Source organism: Prionailurus viverrinus, chromosome C1, assembly GCF_022837055.1.
Source record: "Prionailurus viverrinus isolate Anna chromosome C1, UM_Priviv_1.0, whole genome shotgun sequence".
NCBI lineage: Eukaryota > Metazoa > Chordata > Mammalia > Carnivora > Felidae > Prionailurus > Prionailurus viverrinus.
Window position 1 is genome coordinate 135499798 of NC_062568.1, and position 19538 is coordinate 135519335.

The following is a 19538-nucleotide window of genomic DNA, read 5'->3' on the forward strand; positions in this document are numbered from 1 at the left end:
TTTATTTTATTTTAATGTTTAATTTTATTTTTGAGAAAGCGCAAGTGGCAGAGGGACAGAGGATCTGAAGCAGGCTCTGCCCTGACAGGCTGACAGCAGCAAGCCCCATGTGGGGCTCAAACTCACAAACCATGACATTATGACCTAAGTTGAAGTCGGACATTCAGACGACTGAGCCACCCAGGTGCTTCTGATGTAGTTACTATTTTATATGTCAGTTACATTTTAATTGCCTAGCGAATTAGGAGTTTACCCTCAGAGATGTCTGATTAGAATGGATTGTGTTGGGTGCCTGGGTGGCTCAGTCAGTTGAGCATCCGACTTCAGCTCAGGTCATGGTCTTGTGGTTTGTGGGTTTGAGCCCTGAGCCAGGCTTTGTGCTGACACTGTGGGGCCTGCTTCAGATTCTCTGTCACTCTCTCTCTCTCTCTCTGTCCCTCCCCCACTTGTTCTCTCTCTCAAAAATAAAAAACAAAACATTACAAAAAAAAAAAAAAAAAAGAATGGACTATGTGGACACTTTCCAACCTCTTGTATTTTTAACTTAAAGAAAAGTTATTCTGCTCTAGGGCTCCTAGAAAACAGTGGCAGGGTACCAACCAATGGGAAGAGAATCCTGACATAGTCTCTCAGGTCATAGGAACAGTAGCTCCTTTCAGACCACATTCCCTGAGCAGCCACAGTCCTTTCAGTGATAAAAGGCAGAATATTGTTGTACAGAGGTGAACAACAACATCCCTTCTCTGGCCACCCCAGTGTTTGAACATACACAAATTCTTTTTTCATGTATCAAAGGGAGATTAGGTTTCAATATTTAATTGCCACTGTGCCTAGAAGTCCCATAAATAAATACAGGGAAAGGAAGCTAGAGAACTCAGTAGCCTCCTTCATCAATATCACAGAATATTAATTAAGATTAATTTATTTTTAAGAACCCTTTACAACAATCAAGTTTCATCTAAATTAAATCAATTAGTCTCTGGATTCTCCAAGATTTAAACTGGGTTGAAAATTGGGTTGTACAACCTTAGGAAGAACTATCCCAAATAAAATTTGCCCTAGAATGTGCTTTAGAATCTGAATTTTAAATTTTTTTTTCAACGTTTTTATTTATTTTTGGGACAGAGAGAGACAGAGCATGAATGGGGGAGGGGCAGAGAGAGAGGGAGACACAGAATCGGAAACAGGCTCCAGGCTCCGAGCCATCAGTCCAGAGCCTGACGCGGGGCTCGAACTCACGGACTGCGAGATCGTGACCTGGCTGAAGTCGGACCCTTAACCGACTGCACCACCCAGGCGCCCCTAGAATCTGAATTTTAAAGGGACCGTGCTTTTTTTAACCTTCAAGTTTCAGTAAAACCTAGCTAACCTTTATTTTAAGTGAATTGTTAGTGAATTTAAGTGCCAAGTAGGATTCCCATGTAAGATTTGTTTGTGGCTACTGTATGCTTCAGTAAGATCAAGACCAATATGGTGCCTTAGGCCTACTAAAAGAGGAAAATGGACACCTGATTTTCCCATTCTAGGTGTCAGAATCTTAACTGAAATAATAAGGTAATAGGAATCCTATATTAAAACTTAACCTATAACCATATCTCAAGTAGTTCTTTAACAGGGGACTTTGTATATATAAGACAAAGTTTTATTGATAGTTTTTTTTTTTCAACGTTTATTTATTTTTGGGACAGAGAGAGACAGAGCATGAACGGGGGAGGGGCAGAGAGAGAGGGAGACACAGAATCGGAAACAGGCTCCAGGCTCTGAGCCATCAGCCCAGAGCCTGACGCGGGGCTCGAACTCACAGACCGCGAGATCGTGACCCGGCTGAAGTCGGACGCTTAACCGATTGCGCCACCCAGGCGCCCCAGATAGTTTTTGAGCTTATGATATAGAATAAGAACTGTATTTATTTAGTCAACTTAAACGTAAATATATACAACTACATATACTATTAATAGATTTTAACTCCAATTTCCAATTCTTCCCCACTAAGGAAGAAAGAAGAACCCATAATCAGAATGGCCAAAAGAATTGTCTCTCTTCTGGCTGGCACCTCCACATTGCTTTTCTTCTTACCCCTAGATGTTTCTTTGCTGATTCTATCCTGCAGAGGTTTCTAGTCTCCAACGATGACCCTGCAGTGAACCATGCCTTCTGGTAATCATGCCCTTATGGAGTAGTCCCCTACATTCAATTTGTTCTGGCCCTGTGTTACCATAAGAGTGGGGCAGAAATGATTAGCTTCCTTCTTGATCTCTGAGAACATTTGCTCTGGGATAAGTCAGCTATCCTGTAAGAAGCCTGAATAACATGAGCACCATGCCCTGAAGAAGTCCAGCTAGCCACATGAAGCTGTTCCAGCCATTCCTACTAAGGAGTTGGATAGGTCTAACCCCGTGAGTCCTCTGTCACGTGCCTTCAGCCCTAATCACAAATGCATGAAAAACTTGAGGGGCACTGCCCAGCTGATTCAATCAACCCTCAGAACCATGAGAGATGTAAATTACTGTTGTAAGCCATTAAGTTTTGGGATAGTTTGTTATACAGCAATAGAAAATTGGAACACTTAGCTTTCTTAACCCCTGTCTTTCTGCACTGGTATGTTGAAGAACCCCATGACTGAGTTCTTTTGCTGTTGCAAGTGCTAATATTTCTTTTATGTAGAGTGCTAATGGAGGCTACACTCCCTTCCCATATGCTTTGTAAAATGCTGACTGCCTACTTGTTCATAAAAAGCAGTCAGGAGACTTCTAAATCCTAGAGATATATTTTTGCAGACTAAAAAAGTAATATATTCATTATAGAAAATCTGCCTAATAGAGAAAAAAATAAAAACCACTCATGATTTCACCACTCTTGACATTGAGATAACTACCCTTGACATTCTAGTTTATTTGCTTGCAGTTTCTACAGTCTGCTCTCTCTTTTTTCTTTTAATTTTTAATGTTTTTTTTTTGAGAGAGAGAGCGCGCACGCGCGTGCGAAAGCATAAGTGGGGGAGGGGCAGAGAGAGAGAGGGAGACACAGAATCCAAAGCAGGCTCCAGGCTTTGAGCCGTCAGCACAGAGCCTGATGTGGGGCTCGAACTCATGAACTGTGGGATAATGACCTGAGCCAAAGTCGGATGCTTAACTGACTGAGCCACGCAGGCATGCCTCTCTTTTTTTTAAAGGCAGAATTGGGAGCATACATGTTGTTTTGAAAACTGATTTTTTTTTTCACTTACTGTATCACGAGCATTTTCCCATACTTTGAACACTTCTTTGAAATAGTAACATACCATCGAAACTAGCCACAGACTTAAGGATCACTCCATGTGATTAATTCACCAGGAGTTCTGCATTTTTGATGCTGTCAGTCACTAAGAGTAAAAAATATGAACCAGCATTCAGAGAAAATGTGAAAATTATCTGTTCATTTTTGGAATTTTATTTTTACAAGAAAATCAAAACAGAGAAGATGCTCATGCAAATAAAACTTTTAGAATTGAGATCAGAGAACAGCTAGGATTCTTCCTATAGATATGAAAATTCACCTCTTAGAAAGATGAATGCTAAAAAATTCTGACCACTAGACTAATACTGCTGTTTGACAAGGAATTGTCTAAAGTTTTGTCATAAAAAAAGCATTTTCATGCTCAAGACAAGCTGGGAAGCATGGACATTTTTAGAACCTTTCTTTTCACTATTTTTAACTTCTAAAAACTCAAGGTTTTCCTTGTTTGGAATGACATAAAACATTTTTTAAATGTTTGAGAATCATAGCTGTTTTTGACGTTTGTGAGAGCACTAGGATAGTTTGCATTTGGTACATTTAGACCTTCTTAGTGGTTTTCCAATAGTCCTGCAGCTAGTAGTGAGATATAATAAAGGTGTAGGAGCCATTCCAAATAAAGTTAATTGCATATGTTGTGGTATATAGTAAATATTTACCCTATTAAATTGTTTCTTCATATTTCTGTTTTTTTGTAGCTAGCATATTTTTCAAAAGTGTTATTACTGTGAATAGAATATATTTAAAGAAAGGATAAAAGTATGTCTGGGGATATTTATCCATAATTTTTACCTCTAGTTTTTCAGGCACATTAGTTCTAAAAAGTTAGTTAGCTATAAGTTAGTCAGCTACAAAGTTACCAATATAACAAGAAGGAAGAAGATAGTTTTGAAGATTATTTCAGGGTAGCTGGTAATTGAAAAACTTGAATAAAAAGACAAACACATGTCTCTCAGCTTTTTCTTTGAAATGGTGAATGATAAATGATTGTTATTTGAGTTTGTGCAAATCATAACCTTACCTATTTGTTATGTTTTCTGAGTGTTCAGGTCCACTAAACTTGTTAACTAAATTGTTGTGGGTAAAAATAAATATATGATATTTTTCCCTGCTTCTCAAAATTAAGAACATCTGTGCAGGGAGTATTCAGGGGTAAAGCTTTATATGTTTATAAAAAATGTTAAGTATGAAAAAAATAAGTATTGGAAGTAGTCCTAAATTTTGATGTGTTTCCCCCTTCATGCCTGTTTTTAAAACTTGATGTAAAATTACTTAAACAAGATCGAAGGGGCACCTGTGTGGCTCAGTGGGTTAAGCATCCAACTCTTGATTTCCACTCAGGTCATGATTTCACAGTAATGGATGGAGCCCCATGTCAGGCTCTGCGCTGACAGCACAAGAGCCTGCTTGGGATTCTGTCCCTGCCTCTCTCTCTCTCCATTCCTCCACTGCTCATGCTTTCTCAAAAAGATGGCTTTGAAATTATAAAAAAAAAACTCAAAGGTTTTCAGATTTCTTTTGAAATAAAAAGATATCACAATGAGATAAAACAATATAGAAAAGAAGAAAAAGCATCACTGTTCTTTAGAGGGGAATTGGTAGGGAAAGTTTGTTTCATTATTTATAGATTTGCCATCTCCAGTGATTTTTGTCTCATATACTACTAATCATTTATTCTAGTCATAAAGAACTCCTTCTGTTATTTGCACACAGATGTTATATTTTTCTAACTACTAGTAGTAGTAGTTGATGTCTTAAAGACTATAAGCTATATTCTTTATATCAAAGAATATAAAATGGCAGTGTAATACAAATTTGATTCTTTCCATTTTTGTTTTCATTTTGTAATATAATCATAATGCGAGGTTTCTCAACCTTAGCACTATTGACATTTGGGGTCAGTTAATTCTTTGTTGTGGGAGGCTCTTCTGTGCATTGTAGGATGTTTAGCATCATCTCTGGCCTTTACCCACATGGTTCTAGTAATAATACTCCCCAGTCATGAAACAAACAATGCCACCAAACATTGCCAGGTGTCCCCTAGGGGGCAAAAGTGACTCCATTTGAGTACCACTGCCATAGTGTATTTACTAAAATTCTTATCATGCTTTCCAGGAGCATAATTTGGAATAAAGCAGTGTACCATTAGTAGCTAGGCACAAAATCAGAACAGAAAAGCTACTAGGCAGTATTTTGGATACCATAAATAAAAAGATCAGAAACAATAAGTACATTTCTTAATCAAAGACTGTATTGTCTGGGTAATTGGTACAGAACAGACTACTGGAAACATTTTAGTGATTACCAAACAGGGAAATAAAATTATTTAATAGCTAGAGAAGTCATTTACGGCTGTTTCTCTTCAATCATTATTTTACGATGTGAAGCAGCAGGATCTGCAGATATTAAAGGACACATGAAGGTCCTTGTAACTATTTTGTGTTACCCCACATCACAGTGATTTTCCATGGTGTTCTAGAATACAAATGTCTCACTCCTTTTGTCATTATGTCTACAACAGGTGATGCCCAGTGCCCTGCTGGGAACATCATTAATCTAACTTCCTCTCCAAAATCTTTGGCATTTGGTATCATGACAAGCACTCAGCAGGCAAGGCAGTTCACAGGGTGTTTTTCAGTTTAAACATATGCCAGTGAAAAAAGTTTTTAATGTAGCTATTTGAGAGATATAGAAAAGCAAAATGATTTCACATTTTATTAAATTGAATATGCAGGAGGGAAAATATACAAAAGCCTTAGTTGCCTACATATATTAAGTTTAATGTGCATTTGAAAGCATCTTACCTCAGCTTTACTGAATATTTGTACAAAACCTGAATAGAAATTATTAATAAGGGCAGTTAACATCACTAGACTCCTTAAGATGGTGTCAAGAAGAAGGTAAGACAGGACCAAAGCCTGAATGCTGGGAGAAGACCCTACTCACTAGTTCTGTGTTCTTTTCCTTTACTCTGTGACTTATACCTGCTGTAGAGCAAGGCAGGAAGAGGAAGAAGGAAATAATCTTATTTTAAAACCCTGCTTCAGGGGCGCCTGGGTGGCTCAGTCGGTTGAGCGTCCGACTTCGCTCAGGTCACCATCTCAGGGTCCGTGAGTTCGAGCCCCGCATCAGGCTCTGTGCTGACAGCTCAGAGCCTGGAGCCTGCTTCAGATTCTGTGTCCCCCTCTCTCTCTGGCCCTCCCCCCGTTCATGCTCTGTCTCTCTCTGTCTCAAAAATAAATAAATGTTAAAAAAAAATTAAAACAAAAAAACAAAAAAAACAAACAAAAAAAAACCTGCTTCAGGCCAGGGCACCTGGGTGGCTCAGTCAGTTGTGTGTCTGACTCTTGATTTCAGCTCAGGTCATGATCCCAGGATCATGGGATAGAGCCCTGCGTTGAGCTTAGCTCTGAGCGTGGAGCCTGCTTGGGATTCATTCATTCTCTCTCTCTCTCACTCTCTCTCTCTCTCTCTCTCTCTCCCTTCTCCTCTCCCCCTCCCTCCCTCTGTCCTGCTCCCCTACTCTTGTACACACTCTCTCTAAAAAAAATTAAATAAATAAATAAATCCTGCCTAAAAAAAAAAAAAATCCTGTGAAATGTTAATATTAGATTGGACTTCCAAAAGTAAAATCATGCCATGCTGTGGCCCTTCAAGTGACCCTCTGAACTATTTATAGGGGTACTTGGATGGTAGATGTATTTAAAAAAGATTTTTTTAATGTTTATTTTTGAAAGAAAGAGTACAAGCAGGGAGGGGGGCAGAGAGAGAGAGACACACACACAGAATCTGAAGCAGGCTCCAGGCTCTGAGCTGTCAGCACAGAGCCCGATGCAGGGCTCAAACCCATGAACTATGAGATCATGACCTGAGCTGAAGTCGGATGGGCAACCAACTGAGCCACCTAGGCGCCCCTGTATGGTAGATCTATAATTTGTTCTTATAACTGGAGATGTTCTTAAAATGCCTAAGACAGTAACAGTAATAGACATAATAGATAACCAGTAAGTAGTCGCTGAATGAATGTATGAAAAGGATGCATCTTGATGTAGAAGTATGCCTTATTGTATAACATAAAAAACATTTTTACATCAGTAGAAAAAGACATACACAGAAGGCATGCATCCATCACCCAGCTTGAAAATTATCAACTCATGGCCAGTCTTGTTTCAAATATATCCCACCTACTTTTTCCTTCTCTATTATTTTGAAGCAAATTCCAAATATATCATTTTATTCATAAATATTTTGATATCTGTCTCTAAAAGATGAGGGCTCTTTTCTTTTAAAATAACATTATCATGCCTGAAAAATTAAAACATTTTCTTAATAGCATCCTGTCAGTCTTCACATTTTCAAGTGTCTCATAAACATCTTTTGAATCAGGACTCACTTTGTGATTATTTGATATATTTGATATATTTCTCAAATATTTTTTAATCTTCAGGTTTCCCATCTTCTCCTTATTTTCTCCCTTGAAATTTATTTTTTGAAGCACTGGGTTGTTTGTACTGCAGTGTTTTCCATAGCCTGGAGTTTGCTGATCATCCTAATAGTGTCACTTACTGAAGTCTCCCTTATATTCCTCTGCCCCCTGTATTTCCTGTAAACTACTAGTTGGAGCTAAAGACTTAATCAGATTCAGATTTAGTTTTCTTTTTGCAAGTCCAAAAAGAAGGTGGTGGCCAAATCATAGAGCATTCTTGACTTTTTGCTCAGTACCATGCAAGTTGATTTAGCTAACGTTTGTCGAGTGTTTTCTATGTGCCTAGCAATGTGCTTATGTTCTATGGACATTATGTCATTTAATCATATTTAAGCTTCATAACACTAGTGCATATCCATTTCTGTCTGATGACTAAATTTCTTTAAGAGGGCTAAGGAATCTTAAATGCCTTTCAGGCAACCCCTCAATGTATACACAATTGTCATTTATGTGATTTAATTTAGAATTCTGTCTGAATTTTCTTTTTACTGGATTCATTTAGAGCTATACAAAAATAGCTTGCATTAAATGCATTTTTTATATTTTAATAATAAAGCTCGAAGACCTGTCACTTCACTGTGAATTTGTTGTACTCAAGTTTTTTGGTACTGGAATTCACCAGCTGTTAATCTCACAAAAAAAGATAGATATCTAAACCACAAATAGGGCCAACAGAATTCAGTATTTCCTGGGTCTCTTTTTCCTTTTCACTCATTGTCTTCTGCAGGTGCACTTAGGTCTCTTTCATCTCTCTCTGCTTTCTTTGCACTGCTCACAGCGCTCACAGTATCCTACTGTTACCCAGGGTGAGAAACTGTCTGGTGATTACAAAAGCAAAAGTAGCTTTTCATTGTTTGTTTACATATCTTTAATTTATTCTGTTCAGTTATCTCCATACTCCCCAGATTTACCGTTTATAAAACCAAACCATTGGAGAGCCAAATTCGAAAAGCCAATGTCAAATTATCTTGACCAGCTGACACTTTTGAAGATTAAACTGTCTGATACGTGGTTGATGGAGAAAAGGCAGTAACTGGCCCAAGTTGCAATTAGTTACCAGAGAACTGGAAACAAAACAATGCAAAGAGGGTCCCATTGTGCAGCTTTACAAGCTGACATGCAAAGAGTAATTTATTCTTTATATATTTTAACCCTTCTTCTCCAGTCATATCTCCTTTAATAGTTTTAACAACTTGTCTCTGAATATGACAGAGAAATAGGAGTGAATGAAAAGGAAGTTTAATTTCTTATTCTGGTCGCACTTCACTATGAGGCATTAGACAAATAGCCAAATTCTCTGTCCTTATTTCTTTAAAACAAAATTATTTTTATACTGATTATCCATAAAGAACCTTAAGACTCTTATTTGAATAGTCTCCCATGAGCTCAGAGTGTGTATAGGAATTGTGTCTCTCTACCTGATCTTCCAGGGTGCCCGGGGTAGCATGGTGCACGTGCTCATGCTTCCTAAATGGCTTTTGATGCCGGTGGTATTTGAAAGGTTATACATTTTAAAGGGTATTTTGTTCCCTTTTTCCTTGGCAGAACCGAGGAGCTTCCTTTTCTAAGACCAGTGCTGTTTGGACTCAGTGAAAGTACACTTTGTTCTAGGAGAATTGCCATGTGAAAGCCTAGAATATATATTGAGTTCTTCCAAGAAAGGGGGAAAAATCACGTTCTAGGACAGTGAATACTGACTTGGTGCTGAATGAATGATCGTTATGTGCTCTTTTACTCACAGGCTCGCTTTTCATATGTGCGGATGAAATATCTTTTCTTTTCCTGGTTGGTGGTTTTTGTTGGAAGCTGGATTATATATGTGCAATACTCTACCTATACAGAACTATGCAGAGGAAAGGACTGTAAGAAAATAATAGTAAGTATTTTTTTATTTCCTACTATTTAGAAAAACCATATTAATAGGTTATATTAATAATATATTTATACATACTTACTAATAATTATTTTCAAAAAGTAAAAGTTAATTTGACCTTAGAGTTGTGTTGAACCTCTTAGCTTTTTGATGTGACCAAGTTAGTAGGAGTGTTCTGCATCTTGAAAAATCTAAAATTCAGAAAGCTAAATATATAATACAGATTACTGTGAGAGCATCCTCACTGCATAGGGGTTTCTTTTTAAATATAGTTTAATCAGGTAAGTTTTTAAATGTTTATAGAGTATAAAAGTATTATTTACCTTTCTGGAACATATCTTTTGAATAAATGGAGTCACTCTCAAGTACCAAAAATGTACCTGAAAAGCATATAGTCTATTTAGTATTCAGTTTCTATCCTAATGACTAGGTGTGTCTTAGGAAAATTGCTCTATCAGTCTAAGATTTTTAGTAGTAATTATTGGTTATATGTTTGAGGATAAGTAATTTTTTTAATTTAAAAAATTTTTTTAATGTTTATTGTTAAGAGAGAGAGAGAGCTGGGGAGGGCAAAGAGAGAGGGAAACACAGAATCCATGAAGCAGGCTCCAGGCTCTGAGCTGTCTGCACAGTGCCCAACGTGGGGCTCGAACTCATGAATCATGAGATCATGACCTAAGCTGAAGTCAGACGCTTAACCGACTGAGCCATCCAGGAGCCCCTTGTGGATAAGTAAATTTAACTCCTTGTTTTCTGCTAATATCTTCTGATATAAATAATATTAAAACATTGCATCTGAGAATTGTATTTTTGTTAATATGATTGTTGGAATCCCAGTAATTATAACTTATTAATGATTCTGTAGTTATTGAGTGGTTGCTCTTTACCCAGGCCAGTGGTACTAAGTATGTGCATATAGCAGGGAACAAGCTATCATGACCTTGGGAACTTACAGTCTAGCAGGGAAGATGCTGAATACAGTAAGGTAGGATAATTATTACAATAGCAAGTGTTATAGGAACATAAGACAGGGAAACCTGAAGCTTTCCAAAGTTCTAAAGAAATGAAATCAGTTTAACTCTAGCCTTTCTCAATCAAGATAAAAACAACAACAACAACAATAAAAATAACAAAGAAACCTCCTCAGGAGTATTACAGCCTCTGAAATCAGCAAGGGAGGAATCACTAATATAATAAGCAGGGAAATTAATTAGTAAAGACAACTCCCAAGTCAAGTTCAAAGGTGTCCATTGTATATGTCCATTCCAAATGGCCATTCCAGATCCTTGAGGAATTTTAAGATCAGAGGAACCTCTGGGGCCAGGCAATGTATTGCATACTGGTCAGTAATAGTTAAAATAATACTATGAAAGCCTCCCAAGCCCATTTTACAAATAAAGACATAGGTACACCTGAAACTAATGTAACATTGTATGTCAACTATACTTTAATTATACATGTATACATATATAATATATATATGAATAAGAGAGAGAAGCACTTGCTTATGATGGTAGAGCCAGACTCTTGGTGTTACCTTATGTTAGAAAAGACTGACAAAATTATAGCTTAATAAAGCTAAGGAAAAAACCCCAAAAAACCTACATGCTTACCTTCAATGAAGAAGAAAGAAGCAGGAGTTATATAATCATTATAACAACATAAAATAACCAAACTTAAGGACGCTAGGTGGCTCAGTTAGTTGAGCATCCAGCTCTTGATCTTAGCTCAGGTCATGATCTTGTGGGTTCATGGGATTCAGCCCCAGGTTAGGCTTTGCACTAACAGCATGGAACGTGCTTGGGATTCTTTCTCTCCCTCTCTCTTTCTGCCCCTCCCCTGCTTGCATGTACTTATTCTGTCTCTCTTTCAAACTAAATAAACTTTATTTATGTATTAATACAATAATATCCAAGTTATAAGGCATATGCTGGTGCATATTCTGTTATTAGTGAATTATAGTTGTATTTTTAATTATTTATGATTAATATTTTATTATTGAAGTTTTTAATGATTTTTCCTTTAATTTTACTTTATAATAAACAGAAGAATTCTAGAATAATTTAATAATTCTAATATAGTAATAATTCTAGCATAATTTAATGGTTATCTTATTACAATTTGAAAATAACAAAAACATTTTCTGAGCCTAAAACATATCTTTTCCCTAAGGCTGGCTTAAAAAAATTGTAGTTTCTCTGCACAATTTGGGAATTATGTTCTTAAAACTTACCAAAACTGGTAGTATTAAGATCAGTAGTACTAAGATAGTAGTAATATTTACTAAGAATTGTATGATTAGAACCAAAAACAAGCAGAAAAAATATTTTTTAACTATAAAAGCTTCAAAGAGCTAGCAAGATAATGAGGAGTTACTTGGTCAAGATCTGGGAAAGGATGGTGAACCTAGAGTTGACTGTGTTTGCCTGGGGTATATAACCTAAAATACAGTTTGGGGGAGCTAGGAAGATACAAATCTATTTCAGGTCCTACAAGGATGGGACCTTGGTTTACCATGCTGTAGGCTGATACCCCAAACAACTGAATCCCAGTAGTAAAGATGAACTAAAAGAACCTCAGAGATGTGAGCTGACTTTTGTAGCCTCTTTTTCCCTCAGGGGGTATTGCTGATACTGGGCATGAGCAGCGGTCTGAGAAGTAGGACTGTATACTGGAAGAGAGTTGCTCCTGGGGACAAGAAACCAGCAAGCTTTTGTAGAAAACTAAGAGAGCCTCAAGCATACAGCCAGTTATCCTGTTGGGATATTTGCCAAATCTTAGGGTTTTACAGAATGGGAGGCTAAACATCTCATTGGAAAGCCTTTGAAAACCAGAGCAGACATTTTGGCAGTCACACAAGATACTGTCTAGAGTTATGAACCTACCCATGGGGGGAAACCCCAATGAATTCCCAGGCTCTCTGTTAAAAACCCTAGAGGGCTATGATAATTTCTTGGAATGGAGATCAGCCAAAAATAGCTTGAGCTTTACTAGAACCGCAGCCTAGCCTCCATTCAGCCTAGTCCCTGATTGGGTTAAGATGATCACCTTCCATTCTATCTGTCTATCCAAGGGAAGGGAAACCCTCTCTGAAAGCATTATGTAAAGAATTACAGGACATGGCAAAAGACAATGTGACATGATCAAAAACCAAGAGATAAACATGGACAATAGAATCAGATCCACAGATGATCCAGATATTGGAATCATCAAAAAAGGATTTTAAAATAACTGTGTTCCTGTTCAAGTAAATAGGAAGAAAGGTAAAGAAAATAAGTGAAACAATGGATAATTCCAACAGAGAAATGAAATGTATTAAAAAGAATCAGGAAGACAATGTGGCAGTTCCTCAAAAAGTTAAATATAGAATTTACATATGATCAAGAAATTCTGCTTGTGGATATATACCCAGAAAAATTGAAAGCAGGGACTTAAACAATACTTGCACACCAGTGTTCATAGCAGCATTATTCACAATAGACAAAAGATGGAAACAACTCTGATGTCCATTAATAGATGAATGTATAAACAAAATACATGGAATATTATCTAACCTTTAAAAAGAATACAACATGGATAAACCTCAAAAACATTATGCTAAATGATATAAGACAGACACAAATGGGCAAATATTGTATAATTCCACTTATATGAGGTATGTAGAATAACAATTATATATAAACTGGGACAATGGTAAAAGGAATTAAAATGTTTAAGATTCTTATCATATAGCAGAGTAGAGTAAAAGTATCAACGAGTTAATACCAATTAGTCTATAAATATCAATTAATTAATGAAATATCACTCAATTAACTTTAGACTTCGTTGGAGTATCTGGGTGGCTCAGTTGTTTAAGCATCTGACTTTGGCTCAGGCCATGATCTCACAGTTCGTGAGTTTGAGCCTCACATTGGGCTCCCTGCTGTCAGCACAGAGCCTGCTTTGGATCCTCTGTCCCCCGTCTCTGTCCCTCCCCCATTCGTGCCCTCTCTCTCTCTCAAAAATAAATAAACATTAAAAAAAAAAAAAAACTTTAGGCACACCTGGATGGCTCAGTTGGTTAAGTGTCCGACTCTTGATTTCAGCTCGGGTCATGATCTCATAGTTCATGAGTTCGAGCCCCACATTGGGCTCTGTGCTGATGGTGAGCCTCTCTCTCTCTCCCTCTCTCTCTGCCCCTCCCCTGCTCTCTCTCTCCTTCTCTCTCTAAAAAACTAAAAAAAAATTTTTTTAACTTTAGACTTTGTTGATCAAAATATGCACATTGTTATTTCTAGGATAGCCTCTGGAATAGAAAAAGAGTGTATCGTTTCCAAACTAATAATGAAAAATGAAATAATAAAAGAATACTCAGTTCTAAAGAAAGCAAGAAAGTAAAGAACATATAGACAGTAGAAGTACAGAGTACAGACAGTAGAAGTACAGAATACATAACAAGATGATAGATGTCACAAATTGAATTCCCTGGGAAACAGATTCAGAGACTGAGATTTGCCTGAAGGATGTTTATTGGGGTGGGCTCTTGAGATTAACATCTGTAGGGGAGGGAGGAAACAGGATAGACCAGAGAAGTTAAACTGCAATACAGTGGTAACAAAGACCTCAGTCGATTCTACAGGGTCCAGGCATCTATACCTTGTCACTGATCAGTCATTGAATACAGTTTCTACCCTCTTCTGTCCTCCCTTAAGGGGACATGACCTTGGGTAAGGCTGTATTCTAAGGCTGAGGATAAGTCCCAAAGAAAGATTCAGCTGAGAGCTGTTGACTACTTACATGCCTAATAAGGGAATGAGTACTCTTGTTCTGGACAAGATATGGGTGGTTTACCATGGCACTGGCTGTAGTATATTTAAACCCAAATATATTGGTAATTACATTAACCAAATGCTTCAGTTAAAAGACAAAGATTGTCATACTATACTAAAATTAAAAAAACAGGGGCACTTGAGTGGCTCAGTCGGTTGAGTGTCTGACTCTTGATTTTGGCTCGGGTCATGATACCAGGTAATGGGATTGAGTCCCACATTGGGGCTCCACACTGCTTAATATTATCTCTCTCTCTCTCTCTCTGCCCCTCTCCCCCACTCACATACACTCTCTCTCAAAAACAAACAATGATATTTACAAGAGAAACATCTAAAATATAAAGATGCAGATGGATTGAAATAAAAAGAACAGGAAAACCATTCAGGCAAATATGCAAATTATAAAAAAAGGGGGGTGTTTAAAGGAAAACCCATAGCTATATATATTCACATAAGTTTCAAATTATACAGACTATACCTCTTTTTAGAGTCTAAATCAGCCTTTACTGGCTTAAAATGTAATACCTTTTAAATTTGTTTCTTCTGTGTTTTACTTTTACAATATTTGCATATGTAATTGTCTGGCCTTTTCACAACCTTTGGCAATATCCACACATACTTTTTTTGGTCCTGGTAATTCCTGTTTTGAAATGTAGAGTCTAAACTGATTGTCTCTCTCCCTCTGTATTACTGCATAGACTGTTCTCCTATTTAAATGGACTGAACTGAACCAGAATATATAATAAGATGGCTGATTTTCAATTTGGTTATAAAAATATAAAGCTACATTATCTCAAAACCACATTTAGCAAAAACATGGTTGCCAAAGGATTTGTAGTATATAAACTCTGAACAGATTTACTCCAAAATCTTCTATTTCATCTTTGTGAAGGAAGATTATAAAGAAATACAGAATGCTCTAGTTCTGGACAAGAAGATCCCAAAGAAGTCCTACAAACATTACTTGCTGAAGTTTAACAATGTGGGTTCTTTCCTTCCCTGTGTAAATTGACAGTTTGACTTCTAAATTTTCTCTAGTTATTTTTTCCTGTTTTTAATCATTTAATACTTATATTCAAGGTAATTACTATCACATAACAATCATATAAAAATATAACCCATTTTAAAAGAAGTATCAGTTAACAAATATTTTTTGAACACCTACTACATGTCAGTCATTATTCTAGGCGTGGTGATTTAGGGTAAGCAAGATATAGAGTCCATGTTTTAAGGAGCTTAGAGTATAGTGGAATATGTATAATAAAAACAAAAATACACAACAACTTTAGGGACTAAGAAGTGTAATAAGAAAGGATATAATAGCAATATTTTGTAGAGAATGGCTAGGGCATGCTACCTTAACTAGGGTAACTGGGAAAGTCTTCCCTGAGAAGATGGCATTTTGATTAGAACTTGATGAGAAGGAAGCAATTACATGAATATCTGGGCAAAAAGCATTTTTAAAAAAAGGACCATAAGTGCAAATGCCCAAGAGGGAGCAAGCTTGGGAAATATGATTGATTTCATGAGTAATTTATGAAAATCTGCCTCATTACTTTAGTCATTTCATGTAAATTTTATTTTTTTTGTTTTTTAATATTTATTTTTGGGGAGAGCACAAGCAGGGCAAGGGCAGAGAGAGGAGGCTCTGAAGTGGACTCTGTGCTGAAAGGCTGACAGGAGCGAGCCAGATGTGGGGCTCAAACTCACAAACCATGAGATCATGACCTGAGCTGAAGTCAGACACTCAAACGACTGAGCCAGCCAAGTGCCCCTAGTAATTTCCTGTACATTTTAAAATCTTGGATATTGATGGTACAATTCATCAAGTATTGGGAACTTCTTGATTATAAGTAGTTCAACCATATTATGTGAGTCTATTGGAGAAAATCCTAGGCTGGAGTCAAAGTACCAGACTTATTTCTTTTTTTTTTAATTTTTTTTTAATGTTGTTTTTTTTTTTATGAAATTTATTGTCAAATTGGTTTCCATACAACACCCAGTGCTCATCCCAAAAGGTGCCCTCTTCAATACCCATCACCCACCCTTTCCTCCCTCCCACCCCCCATCAACCCTCAGTTTGTTCTCAGTTTTTAAGGGTCTCTTATGCTTTGGCTCTCTCCCACTCTAACCTCTTTTTTTTTTTCCTTCCCCTCCCCCATGGGTTCCTGTTAAGTTTCTCAGGATCCACATAAGAGTGAAACCATATGGTATCTGTCTTTCTCTGTATGGCTTATTTCACTTAGCATCACACTCTCCAGTTCCATCCACGTTGCTACAAAAGGCCATATTTCATTTTTTCTCATTGCCACGTAATATTCCATTGTGTATATAAACCACAATTTCTTTATCTATTCATCAGTTGATGGACATTTAGGCTCTTTCCATAATTTGGCTATTGTTGAGAGTGCTGCTATGAACATTGGGGTACAAGTGCCCCTATGCATCAGTACTCCTGTATCCCTTGGATAAATTCCTAGCAGTGCTATTCTGGGTCATAGGGTAGGTCTATTTTTAATTTTCTGAGGAACCTCCACACTGCTTTCCAGAGCAGCTGCACCAATTTGCATTCCCACCAACAGTGCAAGAGGGTTCCCATTTCTCCACATCCTCTCCAGCATCTATAGTCTCCTGATTTGTTCATTTTGGCCACTCTGACTGGTGTGAGGTGATATCTGAGTGTGGTTTTGATTTGTATTTCCCTGATAAGAAGCGACACTGAACATCTTTTCATGTGCCTGTTGGCCATCCGGATGTCTTCTTTAGAGAAGTGTCTATTCATGTTTTCTGCCCATTTCTTCACTGGGTTATTTGTTTTTCGGGTGTGGAGTTTGGTGAGCTCTTTATAGATTTTGGATACTAGCCCTTTGTCCGATATGTCATTTGCAAATATCTTTTCCCATTCCATTGGTTGCCTTTTAGTTTTGTTGGTTGTTTCCTTTGCTGTGCAGAAGGTTTTTATCTTCATAAGGTCCCAGTAATTCACTTTTGCTTTTAATTCCCTTGCCTTTGGGGATGTGTCGAGTAAGAGATTGCTACGGCTGAGGTCAGAGAGGTCTTTTCCTGCTTTCTCCTCTAAGGTTTTGATGGTTTCCTGTCTCACATTCAGGTCCTTTATCCATTTTGAGTTTATTTTTGTGAATGGTGTGAGAAAGTGGTCTAGTTTCAACCTTCTGCATGTTGCTGTCCAGTTCTCCCAGCACCATTTGTTAAAGAGGCTGTCTTTTTTCCATTGGATGTTCTTTCCTGCTTTGTCAAAGATGAGTTGGCCATACGTTTGTGGGTCTAGTTCTGGGGTTTCTATTCTATTCCATTGGTCTATGTGTCTGTTTTGGTGCCAATACCATGCTGTCTTGATGATGACAGCTTTGTAGTAGAGGCTAAAGTCTGGGATTGTGATGCCTCCTGCTTTGGTCTTCTTCTTCAAAATTCCTTTGGCTATTCCGGGCCTTTTGTGGTTCCATATGAATTTTAGGATTGCTTGTTCTAGTTTCGAGAAGAATGCTGGTGCAATTTTGATTGGGATTGCATTGAATGTGTAGATAGCTTTGGGTAGTATTGACATTTTGACAATATTTATTCTTCCAATCCATGAGCAGGGAATGTCTTTCCATTTCTTTAAATCTTCTTCAATTACCTTCATAAGCTTTCTATAGTTTTCAGCATACAGATCCTTTACATCTTTGGTTAGATTTATTCCTAGGTATTTTATGCTTCTTGGTGCAATTGTGAATGGGATCAGTTTCTTTATTTGTCTTTCTGTTGCTTCATTGTTAGTGTATAAGAATGCAACTGATTTCTGTACATTGATTTTGTATCCTGCAACTTTGATGAATTCATGTATCAGTTCTAGAAGACTTTTGATGGAGTCTATCGGATTTTCCATGTATAATATCATGTCATCTGCAAAAAGCAAAAGCTTGACTTCATCTTTGCCAATTTTGATGCCTTTGATTTCCTTTTGTTGTCTGATTGCTGATGCTAGAACTTCCAGCGCTATGTTTAACAACAGCGGTGAGAGTGGGCATCCCTGTCGTGTTCCTGATCTCAGGGAGAAAGCTCTCAGTTTTTCCCCGTTGAGGATGATGTTAGCTGTGGGCTTTTCATAAATGGCTTTTATGATCTTTAAGTACGTTCCTTCTATCCCGACTTTCTCAAGGGTTTTTATTAAGAAAGGGTGCTGGATTTTGTCAAAGGCCTTTTCTGCATCTATTGACAGGATCATATGGTTCTTCTCTTTTTTTTTGTTAATGTGATGTATCACGTTGATTGATTTGCGAATGTTGAACCAGCCCTGCATCCCAGGAATGAATCCCACTTGATCATGGTGGATAATTCTTTTTATATGCCGTTGAATTCGATTTGCTAGTATCTTATTGAGAATTTTTGCATCCATATTCATCAGGGATATTGGCCTGTAGTTCTCTTTTTTTACTGGGTCTCTGTCTGGTTTAGGAATCAAAGTAATACTGGCTTCATAGAATGAGTCTGGAAGTTTTCCTTCCCTTTCTATTTCTTGGAATAGCTTGAGAAGGATAGGTATTATCTCTGCTTTAAACGTCTGGTAGAACTCCCCTGGGAAGCCATCTGGTCCTGGACTCTTATTTGTTGGGAGATTTTTGATAACCGATTCAATTTCTTCGCTGGTTATGGGTCTGTTCAAGCTTTCTATTTCCTCCTGATTGAGTTTTGGAAGAGTGTGGGTGTTCAGGAATTTGTCCATTTCTTCCAGGTTGTCCAATTTGTTGGCATATAATTTTTCATAGTATTCCCTGATAATTGTTTGTATCTCTGAGGGATTGGTTGTAATAATTCCATTTTCATTTATGATTTTATCTATATAGGTCATCTCCCTTTTCTTTTTGAGAAGCCTGGCTAGAGGTTTGTCAATTTTGTTTATTTTTTCAAAAAACCAACTCTTGGTTTCGTTGATCTGCTCTACAGTTTTTTTAGATTCTATATTGTTTATTTCTGCTCTGATGTTTATTATTTCTCTTCTTCTGCTGGGTTTAGGCTGTCTTTGCTGTTCTGCTTCTATTTCCTTTAGGTGTGCTGTTAGATTTTGTATTTGGGATTTTTCTTGTTTCTTGAGATAGGC

At 37.3% G+C, this 19538-nt stretch overlaps 1 protein-coding gene across 2 annotated transcripts in view; it reads left to right on the forward strand.

The window, feature by feature from the left end:
• The window catches only part of DIPK1A (divergent protein kinase domain 1A), a 113611-nt gene that overhangs the window by 63926 nt on the left and 30147 nt on the right, over positions 1 to 19538 (forward strand). For both annotated transcript variants that reach the window (XM_047871108.1, XM_047871107.1), the window contains exon 2: positions 9501 to 9635. In XM_047871108.1, coding sequence (XP_047727064.1) covers positions 9501 to 9635 — 135 coding nt within the window. The remainder of the gene's footprint in view (positions 1 to 9500; positions 9636 to 19538) is intronic.